This window comes from Trichinella spiralis (assembly GCF_000181795.1).
Source record: "Trichinella spiralis strain ISS 195 chromosome Unknown Scfld9, whole genome shotgun sequence".
NCBI lineage: Eukaryota > Metazoa > Nematoda > Enoplea > Trichinellida > Trichinellidae > Trichinella > Trichinella spiralis.
This window is the reverse complement of record NW_003526948.1, coordinates 7,501,589-7,514,823: the sequence shown is the minus strand read 5'-3', so window position 1 is coordinate 7,514,823 and position 13,235 is coordinate 7,501,589. Positions and strand designations below refer to the sequence as shown.

At 38.8% G+C, this 13,235-nt stretch overlaps 3 protein-coding genes across 3 annotated transcripts; 2 read left to right on the top strand and 1 right to left on the bottom strand.

Moving 5' to 3' along the window:
• Positions 1-399: 399 nt before the first annotated feature.
• On the top strand, positions 400-10,618 carry Tsp_11419a (putative I/LWEQ domain protein; the record flags this gene model as incomplete). The annotated part of the gene is made up of 25 exons (XM_003372635.1): positions 400-567; positions 667-1,335; positions 1,424-1,660; positions 1,716-1,844; positions 2,171-2,395; positions 2,488-2,607; positions 2,675-3,012; positions 3,113-3,206; positions 3,558-3,680; positions 3,752-4,057; positions 4,106-4,400; positions 4,538-4,635; positions 4,709-4,810; positions 4,956-5,126; positions 5,603-5,821; positions 5,912-6,211; positions 6,320-6,520; positions 7,080-7,205; positions 7,268-7,384; positions 7,438-7,623; positions 7,722-7,826; positions 8,933-9,163; positions 9,222-9,347; positions 9,871-10,056; positions 10,532-10,618. Coding segments are annotated over 25 exons (4,959 nt in total), but the record flags the coding sequence as incomplete, so codon positions are not given.
• Positions 10,619-10,756: 138 nt separating this feature from the next.
• Tsp_11418 (conserved hypothetical protein) lies at positions 10,757-11,465 on the bottom strand. The gene is made up of 3 exons (XM_003372634.1): positions 11,352-11,465; positions 11,070-11,122; positions 10,757-10,928 (listed from the first exon to the last, which is right to left on the bottom strand). Exons 1-3 carry the CDS (start codon positions 11,463-11,465, stop codon positions 10,757-10,759), a joined length of 339 nt encoding a protein of 112 aa, XP_003372682.1.
• Positions 11,466-12,298: 833 nt separating this feature from the next.
• Tsp_11417 (hypothetical protein) lies at positions 12,299-12,900 on the top strand (the record flags this gene model as incomplete). The annotated part of the gene is made up of 2 exons (XM_003372633.1): positions 12,299-12,322; positions 12,793-12,900. Coding segments are annotated over exons 1-2 (132 nt in total), but the record flags the coding sequence as incomplete, so codon positions are not given.
• Between the last annotated feature and the right edge of the window lie 335 nt (positions 12,901-13,235).

The following is a 13,235-nucleotide window of genomic DNA, read 5'->3' as shown; positions in this document are numbered from 1 at the left end:
TGCAGAGCAATTACCGACATGTTGGGTTCCGTCAGTCCTGACAAGCATCAGGTGATTCAGTTTATTCGCAATGAATAGTAGATTTGTTGTTTTATTTTTGTAATTTTTTTCCCACGGCAAACTGTTTCTAGCAGCTGCTGGTCGTGTGGGCGATTTCAGCCACGCGATGATTCAGACAATTGAACAACCTGACGATACGGCGAGAGATTTTCAAGTATGATATAAAAGAACAGCGCACTTGTTAAATGAAACGGGAGTGTTTATTTATTTATTTTTTTTGTATTTTCAATATATTAGGATATTTTGGTGCAGTTGGCGAAGAATGTCGCTACTGGCACTGCACATTTGGTTTTGAAAGCGAAAGCGGTGAGCAGCAAATGCGACCAGCAACCGCTTCAGGATAAAGTTATCCACTCGGCGACGCAGTGCGCTTTTGCCACGTCGCAGTTGGTGGCGTGCGCGCGTGTCGTTGCACCGACCATCGAAAGCCCGGCTTGTCAAGAGCAGCTGACCGAGGCGGCCAAGCAAGTCGCCCGTGCTGTGGAACAGTTGCTCAAAGATGCTGAAGTGAGTCTGTGTGCTGTTGTAGCAGTAGCTGAACAATTTTCGCTTTTTCCATACTTGCTTTTGGATTTTGTTTATTTGTTTGTTTGTTTGTCGAATCAGCTTTCTTGCAAAGACGAAAAATCTGTTCACGATTTGAAAGACGCGGCCAGCCAAGTATCACGTGCTCTGACCGATTTGCTGAATCACATCAAAACAGGCCCGGAACGAGCGCAGGCTACTGAACACGGCAAAGAATTGGACAAGATTATCACCACAACGGACAAATTGATCTCTTACACAGGATCTGCGAATGAAATGATACGCCAAGCGAAAGTTCTCGCCGAAGCTACTACTCATCTGGTAGGAAATTGGCGTTATTTATTTTGCATTTTCGACTGTGGACATTCAATTCTCGATTGTGTTCAGGTGACTCACATCCGCGGCGAGGCGGACGTGCAATCGGAAAAGGAGCATCTGCTTACTGCGGCAAAGCGTCTCGCCGACGCCACCACTCGCATGATTGAAGCCGCCAAAGCTTGTGCCGGCGTGCCGGACAACGTCTCTCACCAGGTAGCTTTGAAAGCCGCCGCCGAGGATGTCCGAACGGCGACCACCGAGGCGGCCGAGGCTCAACTACGTCGCCAAGTTGTCCACGCTCTCGAACAGGCGGCCAAGCAGACCGTCTCCAGCGCCACTCAGGTGCTCACCGCCGTTCAAGTATGCGACTCGTTTAACACGAATGCCCAGAGTCGCGAATCTCTTGCGCAAAATTGCACTCAAGTTTCTGAGGTAAATTTCTTGTGGATGGGTTGGGTTGGTTTCTTTTTTTCATCATTTATTTATTTATTTATTTATTTTATCTTTTGTCATTTTTCAGATTGTAAATCCTCTGATGACAGCATTGAAACACTGCCAAAGTCAACCAAATGACCGAACATACCAGCTGGAATTGTTGTCCGTTTGTCAAGAAGTGTTACTTCCTTGTGGTCGTTTGGTGAACAATTGCCGTTCGTCGATGGTGAACATAAGCGAACCTTCAGCAAGCATGCAGCTTAGCTCATCCACCAAAACTCTCGCTGAAGCTCTTGCTGAACTCAGGGTAGCCGTCACGAAGGTATACACTGCATGTTTGTTTGTTTGTTTGTTTGTTTGTTTATTTTATCTTTCAGGCGCAGAATATGTTCGGCGGAGTGGATTTGGCAAGTGCGATAGAAATTGTTCGCCATTTGAACGAAGAACTTGTCGAAATTCGTGAATTGCATTCGCAGAATTTGCTTCGTCCATCACCTGGAGAAACGGTAACATTTTCTTTCCCCCTCCCACCCCGAATACTGACTGATTGAATATGATTTTTTTTAAAATATCTATTTAAACTTTTGCCTGAAACTGTTTTGTTTATTCTTTCTTTCTTTCTTTCTTTTTTTTGCATTTATTTCAATTTTTATTAGCCTGAATTTGCCGCCACTCGATTAACGTCTTCTACAAAAGTTGTTGGCTCTTCAATTGCGCAGCTACTTTCTGCTGGAGCGCAGGTATATTTGAAAATATTGTTGTTGTTAGAATGTTTTTTTTTAATTTAATTGAGAGAATTTTTAAAGTAAATAAATAAATATATACCATATAGGGTGATCAGCAGTATGTGAATTCGAGTGCTAGTGAAGTGACTGGAAGTTTGAGGCAGTTGGTCCACTCCGCTAGAATGGTTTGCGCCAACATGCCAGACGTGGATGGTCACAGACTGGTTGATGTGTGTCGTACAGTGTTGGACAAGGTTTTATTGCTTCTTGAAGAAATTCAACGCTGCTTGGAACATCCCACTGAGCCGGACAATCAGCAACGTTTAGCTCAGGTAGTTTGTTTGACTACTTGTTGTAGTTGTTATTTTTCATCTTCTTCTTCGATTGATTGATTGATATAAATTGAATGTTTTAAATTTTGAAGATTGCCAAAGCGTTGACGTATAGCTTGAATAGCTGTGTCAATTGTTTGCCAGGACAGCAGGATGTGGACAGCGCTGTGCGCGGCGTTACTTCTTTATTGGAAATGATATCACTCGACAAGGTGAGTGTGGGTGTGGCTGGTGTGGAGTAGAATGTTTCTTGGTGGAGAAGGGGTTTTCCATTTTCAGCTAACTCCAAGCGTGCGCAGTTCCGCCGAAGTTCAGGACGACTTGCATCGCTGTGCCAGTATGTTGACTGAGGTGACCAATCGTCTGGTCAGCGCCACGATACGACAACAGCCTCATCTTGGCGGCGTGTCGGACGAGTTTTTGTCTTGCCTGAGGCGACTGGTGACCGTCGCCATGGAACTGATCCATCATTGTTCGGATCCGACTTTGCGTGAGCAAATGTTACAAGTGTTGCGCGTGGTGGTCGACCAAGCGATTCGACTGCTGTTAGCCGTCAAAGCGTACGGCGTCAATCCGAATGCTGCCAACGCCAAGCAGCAGTTGACCTTCGCTGCCAGGTACACAACAAGTGCACACTTGTTCAACTTTGTATTTTTTTTAAATGTTGTTTGTCTTTATTCTAACATTCGTCTCGTGTTTTGTTCTTTTTCTTTCAAGATCGCTCACCGACAGTATCAATCGTTTGGTCGACGTCTACACCAGCGGTGCACCTTGGCAGAAAGAATGCGACAATGCAATAAGGAATATGCAAGTGCGTGCGTCCACAGTAACAACACATAGCACACTCGGTGTTGTTCAGGATTGATTTTTTCCCATACACACATATATATATATATACATACATGTTTTTTGTTCTCTTTCTCTTTTATTCAATCAACTAATAATCGATATTTTTCTGCATATCCTGTACAGGCCGTATACAATTTGCTCGATTATCCCAATCAAACGATCAACAGCTTATCTTATTTTGAATGTTTCGACATGGTAACTGAATATTCCAAGGTACATTCATTATTTTATTTAGTTTATTTTTTCCATATTTTCAATGTGTTGTGTGAGAATTGACTTTTTTCTTCTTCTTATGCTTTGTTTTCCATTTCAGAATCTGGGCGAAGGAATGTCCGGCATAACGCATCATGCGAAGCAAGGTGATTTGGTACAGTTTTGCGAATCAGTTCGGGCAGTCAGCGATGCAGTCTGCGGTCTAGGCGAAACTGCCGCTCAGGTGATTTTCTTTTTTTTTTGTTTTTTCTGTTGACAAGTTGTGCACGCATGGGCAATTTTATATTACTGCAGGCAGCGTACCTCGTCGGTGTGGCCGATTTGAGCAGCATACCTGGGCATCCGGCTGTGGTCGATTTGAACAGATTCAACGAAAGCACCCAGGCTGTGGCTGAGGCGTGTCACAAGATCAGCTCTTGCAAGTTGAACCAGGCGCAGATATTGGAAGCGGCCACAGTGATCGCCAAACAGACCACGCTGTTGGCGAATATTTGTCGCGATGCGTCCAGCCAAACGTCCGACTCTGGTGCCAAGCGTCATTTTATCAACTACGCCCGCGATGTTGCCGGCTCGACGGCCAATTTGATCAAAGCGATCAAAGTGAGGCTAATTAATTAATTGAACAGTTGCTTATTTTCATCGTTTCAGGTGTTGGATCATGATTTCAACGAGAACAATTTGACCGAGTGCAGCCGTTGCACGCAACCGTTGTTGTCGTCGTTGGACAATTTGTCCGCGTTTGTCATGTCACCAGAATTTGCAGGCTTGCCGACCAAAATTGCCGAAGCTGGACGTCGGGCTCAGAAGCCGATCGTCGACGCCGGCAGGCTAATGGTCGACGGTTCCATTGAGATGATTCAGACGTCCAAACTGCTGGCGTTGAATGCCAAAGATCCTCCAGCCTGGCAACTTCTTGGCACTTGTTCGAAAAATGTCTCCGACAGTATTAAAGGTCTCATTTCAGCAATACGGTATAAGTGATTGTTTTTATTTATTTATTTGTTTGTTTGTTTGTTTGTTTGTTTATCTATTTATATTTGTTTAGCGAACGCGCACCTGGTCAGAGTGAATGTGATCGAGCCATTGAACAGATTACATCGTTGATTCATTTGTTGGATCAAGCGTCCTTGGCAGCGATCAACCAATCTTTGGAGCATAGTAGTGAGAACACTGAACAGGTTTGTTAATAATGGATGGGATATCTGTGCTCTTGTCAATATTGCAATCAAGTTGTAATTTTGATTTTTCCAGGCTTTTTATGAATTGATCGATAACAACAGCCGTCAAATTTTGGACCGTATACCTGGAGTACAGAATGCGGCAAAACGAGAAGCTGAAAATATTGGTCATCGGGTAAAATAATAATATACCTCTTTTTATTTTATTTTGTCTTTTTATGATATTATTATTCAGTTGATAATTTTCTTTTACTGCAGTATGTTATCCAGAATTTATTTGTTTCCTGTTATATATATATATATATATATATTGTATCTAGATGCGAGATATCGTTGCCTACTTTGAACCGCTGACCAACGCTTGCATTGGTGCAGCTTCTTTGAGCATCAATTCCAGGCGTCAGATAGCTTTACTTGATCAGTGTAAAACAGTGCTCGAATGTCAGTTGCAGTTGCTCTACTCCACTAAAGATGCTGCCGGCAATCCTAAGGTTAGCAACGAACTAGAATTGTTTTTTTTTTTTATTTTGCAAATGGCAATAAGAAAAGAAGTTTATTTCAATGAATGAAAAAACAATAGTATTACAATTTTTTCATAATAATGTATAATGATAAAAGAAACTTATCTATGTATGTATGTAATGTACGTGTTTTTAATCTGTACATATCATAGGTATATAAATTTTAATTAATAAATTATTTTTTTTTTTGATAATGGACTGAAAACTTTAGGCAAAAGAATTTCAATCTGGCGTTGATGAAAGTGGTCAGAGTTTGGTAGAATCAGTTGGCGAATTGCTTCAAACGGTCAGTGAAGCTATATCTGAAGCCGGCAGTGTATCGACATTGCTGGATGAAATTCGCAAAGCAATATCTTTGGTAGGGTGTTTGTTTGTTATTGATTGCAAACAGCCGGTAGTAGCAGAGTAGATAAGATGATCAATAAATAAAATTTGTCATTGTGCAGACAGATGAAGAGTTTGTACAAGAAGTGGGCGATTATGCTGATTACCAGACCCGAATGATCCACTATTGCAAACTGATCGTCGATCTGGCGCAAGAGATGGTCGCTAAGTCGTATTCGAATGTAGAAGAAATTGGCGCTCTAGCAACGGAATTGACAAAAAATTACTGCATGCTAGCTAACGACGCTCGCGGTGCATGCGCTGCGGCTAGTTCGTCTGAGGTTTGGCTCGTTCTGAGAATGAATTAATAATTATTTATTATACTTTTTTTTCTCTTTCGAATATTTAAAATCTTATGCGTTTATTTTCAGGTTGGTCAGAAGATTCGCGTCAGTGTGCAAGAGCTGGGTACGGCTTGCATTGAATTGATCAAACATGCCGGCGCATGTCGTGCCAACCCGCAGGACCATTTCTCGAAACAAGATTTGGCCTACAGTGCCCGACGTACGATAGAGGAAGTGGCGATGGTTTTGGCGGCTTTGCGATTCGGCGCTCGTGGCACACAAGCTTGCATCAATGCAGCTTCTACAGTCAGCGGTATAATTGGCGATTTGGATACGACGATCATGTTTGCTACCGCTGGCACATTGAATCCTGAACGCGAGGGCGAAGTATGTAGTAGTAGTAGTAGTAGTAGTATGCTTGTATTGTACAATGATTTGAATTTATTTATTTATTTGCTGTTGTATTTCGTTATTTTTCTTCTTTTTTTGTTCTAGGTTTTCTCAGATCATCGGGAAGCAATACTGAGAACAGCGAAAGCGTTGGTCGAAGATACGAAAGCATTGGTATCCGGCGCTGCTTCAAGCCAAGAACAGTTGGCCGTGGCTGCGCAAAATGCGGTGCGCACGATTGTTCAACTATCAGAAGTGGTCAAATCTGGTGCCGCGGCTCTGACTTCCTCGAATTCTGAAGCCCAGGTTTGTTTGTTTTTTTGTTTTTTTTTTGGATTTTGGAAATAGAAACTTACTTATTCGTATAAAGAAAACTGCTACATTCTGGACAATTTTTAGTTTGATTGTTATTATTAATTTATTTGTTACTTTTTTTTCTTGGAGATTATCAAAATTCTACCGTGCGTTAATTGTTTAGAAATTGGACATTTTTATTTCTTGTTCAACCTATTCAATATTTATAATGGGAATGATTAATTTAAAAAAAAAGGAAAAGGATGTGAAAAATAGGAGAAAAAAGGTGATTGGTTGGTTCAGTTGGTTGGTCGGTTGGTCAGTGATGTCCGATTTTTAGTTGTAATTTTTTGTTTCTGTTGAATTGCCATTTAACTGCGCTAATATATTTATATGTGCGTGTGTGTGTGTGTGAAGAGTAAGGGTGGATGGGTAAAATTAGAATAAAATATACATACAACTAATGTAAAAAATAATGCACTAAAAATTTTTTCAATTTAATAATTTTTTAAAATAAAATCTACTTTGTTTGTTTGTTTTTCAATCCCATACATTTATTTATTTCATTTAGGTGTTGGTGATCAACGCAGTGAAAGATGTGGCTGCGGCGTTGTCTCATTTGATACAGGCGACAAAAAGTGCGTCTGGCAAAAGTTTCAACGACCCAGCAATGAACAGTTTGAAAGAAGCGGCAAAAGTATACAAGCGAGAGTTTTTTGAATTTTTGAAAATATTTTTGATTGGTTTCAATTATTCCAGGTAATGGTAACCAATGTGACCAGTTTGTTGAAAACAGTGAAAACAGTCGAAGATGAACACCAGCGTGGCACTAGAGCATTAGAAGCGGCTATTGAAGCGATTGGTCAAGAAATACGAGTATAGATAAACAGTAGAATGTTTAATTATTATTTATATGCTGCTTTTTCTAGGCATACGATTCATCTGAACAACCGACTAGAGAAGCCAAACCGGAAGAGTTGATTCGTGTGACCAAACCAATTACAGATGCGACTGCTAAAGCGGTTGCCGCTGGTCAGTCTTGTCAACAGGATGATGTTATTGCTGCTGCTAACATGTCCAGACGCGTTGTGTCAGATCTGCTTAACAGTTGTCGAGTGTGTGATTACAATTTTATTTTCAATGCAATCATCAACCGAACTTACCCGACTATTTTGAAATTGCGTACCATGTATATATAATGTAAATTGTTTAGGCCGTAGCATTTTGGGCTGAAACACCAGACGCTCGTTATCGTTGTTTGGATGCAGGACGAGATGTAGCAATCAAAGTTCGAGAATTGTTACAAGCTTTGAATACGGTGCGATTATTTATATGTTTATTTAGTTTAATTCACTTTACACAGTGGAACTCGGTCGTAATGAGATGGGCATTGGGGGTAGATTATTTTGATTGTTATAACCGAGTTTTCATACATGTAGACTAAGTTTATTGATATATATATATATATATATGTGTGTGTGTGTGTGTGTGGTTAAGTTTATTGAAGAACTTCACTTATGCTGAAAAATTCTTTCAACGTTGTCAATTTCAATTTCGGTCTGTGATCTTTCACGAATTGTCTGACAACAGAGATAGACAACAGCTTTGAAAATTCCATCGTCAGCACTTTCCGTAGCTTCGATAAATTTCGCTCGAGATGGTTGCGGTCAACCATTTAATTCCGGGTACGTTTTTAACGGGATAATTTGAACAGTTGCTGTATCCGTGTCAGAGTGTCGTCATTGTTTTGTTGTTTCGCGCAATGGATGTCATTTACTGTGTCATCCATATGTTGGTACATTAGACGTAATAACAGCAGCGCCTATATCTGCATAGTCGTCAAGTTGAGAAATTTCATCCAATTGAGAAATACTTTCCCTCCGCTTTGGACTGCTGCCTCAGTGCAGGCCACACTGAATTTATTAAACCAATCGTCGACGCTTTTAGCGTTTGAAGAGCTTGCTTCGCCACACAGTTGTCCACTGCAACTGTTATGCCTAGATTTAAATCGGTCAAGCCCTTCAGTGAATGGTGCACGTAAAATCAGTATATAACCAAGCATTGTAGCAAATTGATCGGCTTTAATTTTTAAAATTGTTACGTGTCAGTTATGTTATGTGTCTGTCAGTGTTTACGTAGCCACAGTTGTGTGACGTCATTTACTACTACTGCAGATTAGTAACGCTCACAATTGTTACTGATTTTTATCGTTATATCCGAGTTTTATGATCGCTACAAAAAAGTGTTTTTCGTGTATAGGTCATAGCCGAACCAACCAAAGATAAAATTTATATCCAAGTAGCCGAGACATCGTTACAACCGAGTTCCACTGTACTTCAAAAAAATTTTTCCTTAATATAAAATATAATATCATCACTGAATCGAATCTGTTAGTATGCACACCGTTCATTTGTTTGTTTTCAGGTGTTACAGAAGCCTACAAATGAATTTAGACAACTGTTGACTCCAGCTTCTCGTCTGATTGCACAAGCGGTGACGGATTTGGTTGCACAAGTTGAACTGTTGAAAGGCAGTGACTGGGTGGATCCTAGTGATCCGGCGGTGATTGCTGAAAATGAGCTTCTCGGTGCAGCCAGTTCAATCGAAGCGGCAGCGCGTCGTCTGGCTCAGCTCAAACCACGCCCTCAGGCTCGAGTAAATGGAATTGTGATTTAATTCAAAAAAGAAAAAATAATTCAAAAAAATTCTTGAGGAAGCGAACGAGTCGTTGAATTTCGATGAACAGATTTTGGAAGCGGCAAAATCGATTGCTACGGCTGTAACGGCGTTGGTGAAAGCAGCATCGGCTGCGCAACGCGAGCTCGTTGCCCAAGGGAGGGTATGAACCAAAAAAATAAAAAAAGCGCTGAGAATTTTCTCAAATTATATAAAAAAACATTGTTCAATCTCATAAAAGTACATATTTCTCTTAGATTTTGTCAATTATTATTATTATTATAATTATTTATTGATTGTGTGTGTGTGTGTGTGTGTGTGTAAATTGAAGAATTTGTTAATTTGGATTATTTATTTTAATCGTTTTTATTCAAGGTCGATCCCAGACCCACATTGCAGACAGACGATTACCAGTGGTCAGAAGGATTGATCTCGGCCGCGAGGATGGTCGCCGCTGCTACGCATTCTTTGTGCGAATCTGCCAACGCGCTTGTTCAAGGCCATGCTACGGAGGAGAAACTAATTTCAGCCGCGAAACAAGTATTTATTTATTATTTCATGTTTGTTTGTTTGTTTTTTTTTGTTCTTTAATTTTTTTGCTGTAAATTCTGATTTGAATTTATAAATTATTATGCAAATGTACACGTACGAGCATGCGTGCGAAATCCTCTGTTCACATGTTCCAGGTAGCTGCATCTACGGCGCACCTGCTGGTCGCTTGCAAAGTGAAAGCAGACATGAATTCTAAAGTGATGCGCAGACTGCAAGCTGCAGGGAATGCTGTGAAAACTGCCACGGAACATTTAGTTCGAGCCGCAAGACAAGCAATAGAAATCGAAGACGAACGGACGTTGATCATTTCGCAGCGAATGGTGTCGGGAATCGCTCAAGTATATTTATTTTTTATATTTGTTGCATATTATTTTTATTAATTATTGTTTTTTTTGTGAATAGGTACTCGATGCTCAGGAAGAAGTCCTTCGGAAAGAACGAGAACTGGAAGAAGCTCGCGTTAAACTGGCAGCCATCAGGAAAGCGAAATACAAAGACCGACCAACGGGCAGCAGTCATGAAGGTTCACCTGAAGTGATGTATTACTCGGATTATTGATTTTCCAACATCCGGTTCAATCCACGCTTAATCCAAACTTTATGCTGGCCAGCGTATATTGTGTGTCGCTACTGCTGTGTCCAGTCAGTCAGTGGCTTCTTTATTCATTTCGACTTTTATAGTTTTACCCTATCTCCATATATATACATATATATACACATATGAGCACGCAAGATTATTTTTATTTATTACGTATTTTTCCTACTAACTTTTTGCTGCCTTTTATTAGTGTTTCAGTGCACACAAAACAAAAATACAAATCTACCAAATACTAAAATTGCACACTTCGCAAAATGGCTGGCAATTTTTTTTCTTTTAAATTAATTATCCATTATTTTTCATGTTTATTTGCCAACTTGCTGCCTTTTTTTATATTTGCATTCAGTAACTTCAATCACAGTTTATTGATCAAACGAAAATAAACAATTTATTTTACCGAAATCATTTTTCTCTTCTGCCTATTCATATTTCTGACGAAGAGGATCTGCGTGCGTCTGTCTTCTCTTGTACATTCGGCTGACTGTCTGCTATGATTTTTCTAAGCGTAGTCATTTTCAACAACTTCTGCTGTGTGCATCGTGGACGAAGAACAAACACGAATTTTTTCTTTTTTTTTTTTGCACTTGATTGATGACTGAAATTTTAATATCATTCTGAAATTTGCAATGAAAGAAAAAGCTATATGAATAGATATAGTTAGTGTACGTAGTTTTTTACGACGTTTTCCAAATTTTTGCAAATAAAGTGCATTTATATAAATATCATTTTCTTTTACCTACCCTGAATTGAACATTTCGGACAACATTTTGACGGGAGTAGACGGTTTTCCTTTACAAAGTCGGGAAAAGAGAATAAAAATTATTCATTTGATGCAGTTCATTCACATTATACAAGATTCGAAACTAATTGTTTTTTCTTTTTCTTTTACTTGTCACTTGCATGTAAAACTTCTATTTTTGAATTACAGTCGAACTTGGTTAAGTGCACAAAACTTTGGTAAACTAACAAAATTCCCTCTAGTTAATTATTATGGTAAAATAATGGACAAGTGCACAACTTGGCCAAGTGCATCATCATTTTGCTGAGATCCACGGGATTTATACTGTTCGCAGTATATAGTCTTCAAGTGCACAATAGGTGCATTTCCCGCCGCTTTAGGTTTATCAGCCATAGCGACTACTGATACTCAGCAGAGTTTGCGTCAGAATAAAATAAGCACACATATCACAGACAAGGCGAGCTAGTAGACTTTGCCGAAGCCAAAACAACTACTGCTTTTCCCAGGAAGTTACTCGCAAGGAAGCTGTAGCAAATCTGCCGACAATTCGACTATATTTTCAAGAAAACAGCATCAATTAAGCCAAAAGCCACTAAGCCACCAAATTGAACATCATCAACCAGTAACGCGCCATCAGTACTCCAAAATGTAATTCAAATCTGCATTTCTGACAATTTAAACTTTAAATAAGTGCATGGAAATCATTAACCAAATTCTGCTTTATTTATCTCTTTCTTTTTCTACGTTGGTTTTCAACTAAAATTGAAACATTGAACAAGCTGAAACATGTCTGTATATTTATTGTGATCAAGAAAGCAATGCATTTTTTTTACAAAGCAAGCCATCCATAAAACAAAGAAAAAAGCACCGCTTGACCACTGGACATCTATCCACTTGGTGTTCCGAATGTGCCAAACAAACAACGTCCACACTATCCGTCTATATTATTCAGAACAGCATAAATTGAAATTGAAGAATATTTTGCATATTATTTGCAATTTAATTTCTACTTGATGTACTTTTGAATTATTCTTTTTTTCAAATTTCTGTTTACACTTGTCATTGTTTGAATTTCCATTGTAGAGTATGGAAATTTGAAATTTCCGATTCGGTTCATTGTTGGGAAAATTCAAAAATACATCAACGATATTTGTAAAATTTCATGCAAAGCTGTGATCAGTTGCTTTTTCATTTGATAAATTTTAAATATATTCATCGAATTTCAAATGACCTTGAAAAGTTGTCTGGCTGTTTCTTTTATTGGGTTGGAAATAAAAATTTCATTTATAAAATTCACAATAAAAATTGGCATTGTATTTGTTTAATTTGAATTTTATTTTCGAATTTTGATAGTTTTAATTTTTTTTTGTTTCAAACTTTGTTCAATTCTATATTGAATATAAAAAAAGCCATTGCAGTGCTTGAGCTTCATGCGTTTGAAACCATCGTCATCTTATCACTAGTTGCCATGGAAACCGCCGCAATTTTTCCCTATTCATTGCAAGTGTTGCAATTTTTGTTTATCGATCGATTGCAATGTTCGAAAAGTTTCAATGCAAAATAATTCGAAGTTTTTCATTCCAGCTTTTTCCCCTTCAGACTGACCAACAATAATACTTCACTGATTATAACATAAAATTGAAAGTTTATTGCTATTTGTTTCTTTATTAAATTAAAAATGTGAACTAATCGAAAAAGAATTAATTTTATTAGTTTCTAGAAAAGAAATGCATATACAAATATAGGCAATTCACAAAAGCAACCCACAGTACATCAGACGGTAGTTTATACCGAGGAATTGTATGTAAATCTATTTGCGAGCCAAGCGGTATTATTATATACATGATTTAGATGGAAGCATTTTATAAATGAAAATTACATTTCCTTCTAGAATAAACGTTAAAAATGTCGCAGAAAATAGGAACGGATAATTTTGAATCTACAGCCAAGTGCTGTTCTTAATAATATTGCAGAATCATTATTTATTCTTGATCTTGCACGTCATTTATTTCTGTAGTTACAGTTGCCGGAAGTAAGTATGCCATTTCTTTTAAGAATTACTCTATTCTTGTGAACCGAGAGTGATCGTAAGCGAAAGATCGAGAATAGTGTCGATGAAAAGTATTATTTTTGGGTTATTTCGAAAACTTGCTGTTGTCTTTT

Excerpts from the sequence above, each read along its gene's own strand:
- Tsp_11418 (XM_003372634.1), bottom strand. The coding sequence starts at position 11,465 with ATGGCTGATAAACCTAAAGCGGCGGGAAATGCACCTATTGTGCACTTG. Across the intron at positions 11,123-11,351 it reads ATGATGATGCACTTGGCCAA|GAAAACCGTCTACTCCCGTC; the intron begins GTTGTGCACTTG and ends GACTTTGTAAAG. Across the intron at positions 10,929-11,069 it reads AAATGTTCAATTCAGGGTAG|TCATCAATCAAGTGCAAAAA; the intron begins GTAAAAGAAAAT and ends TTAAAATTTCAG.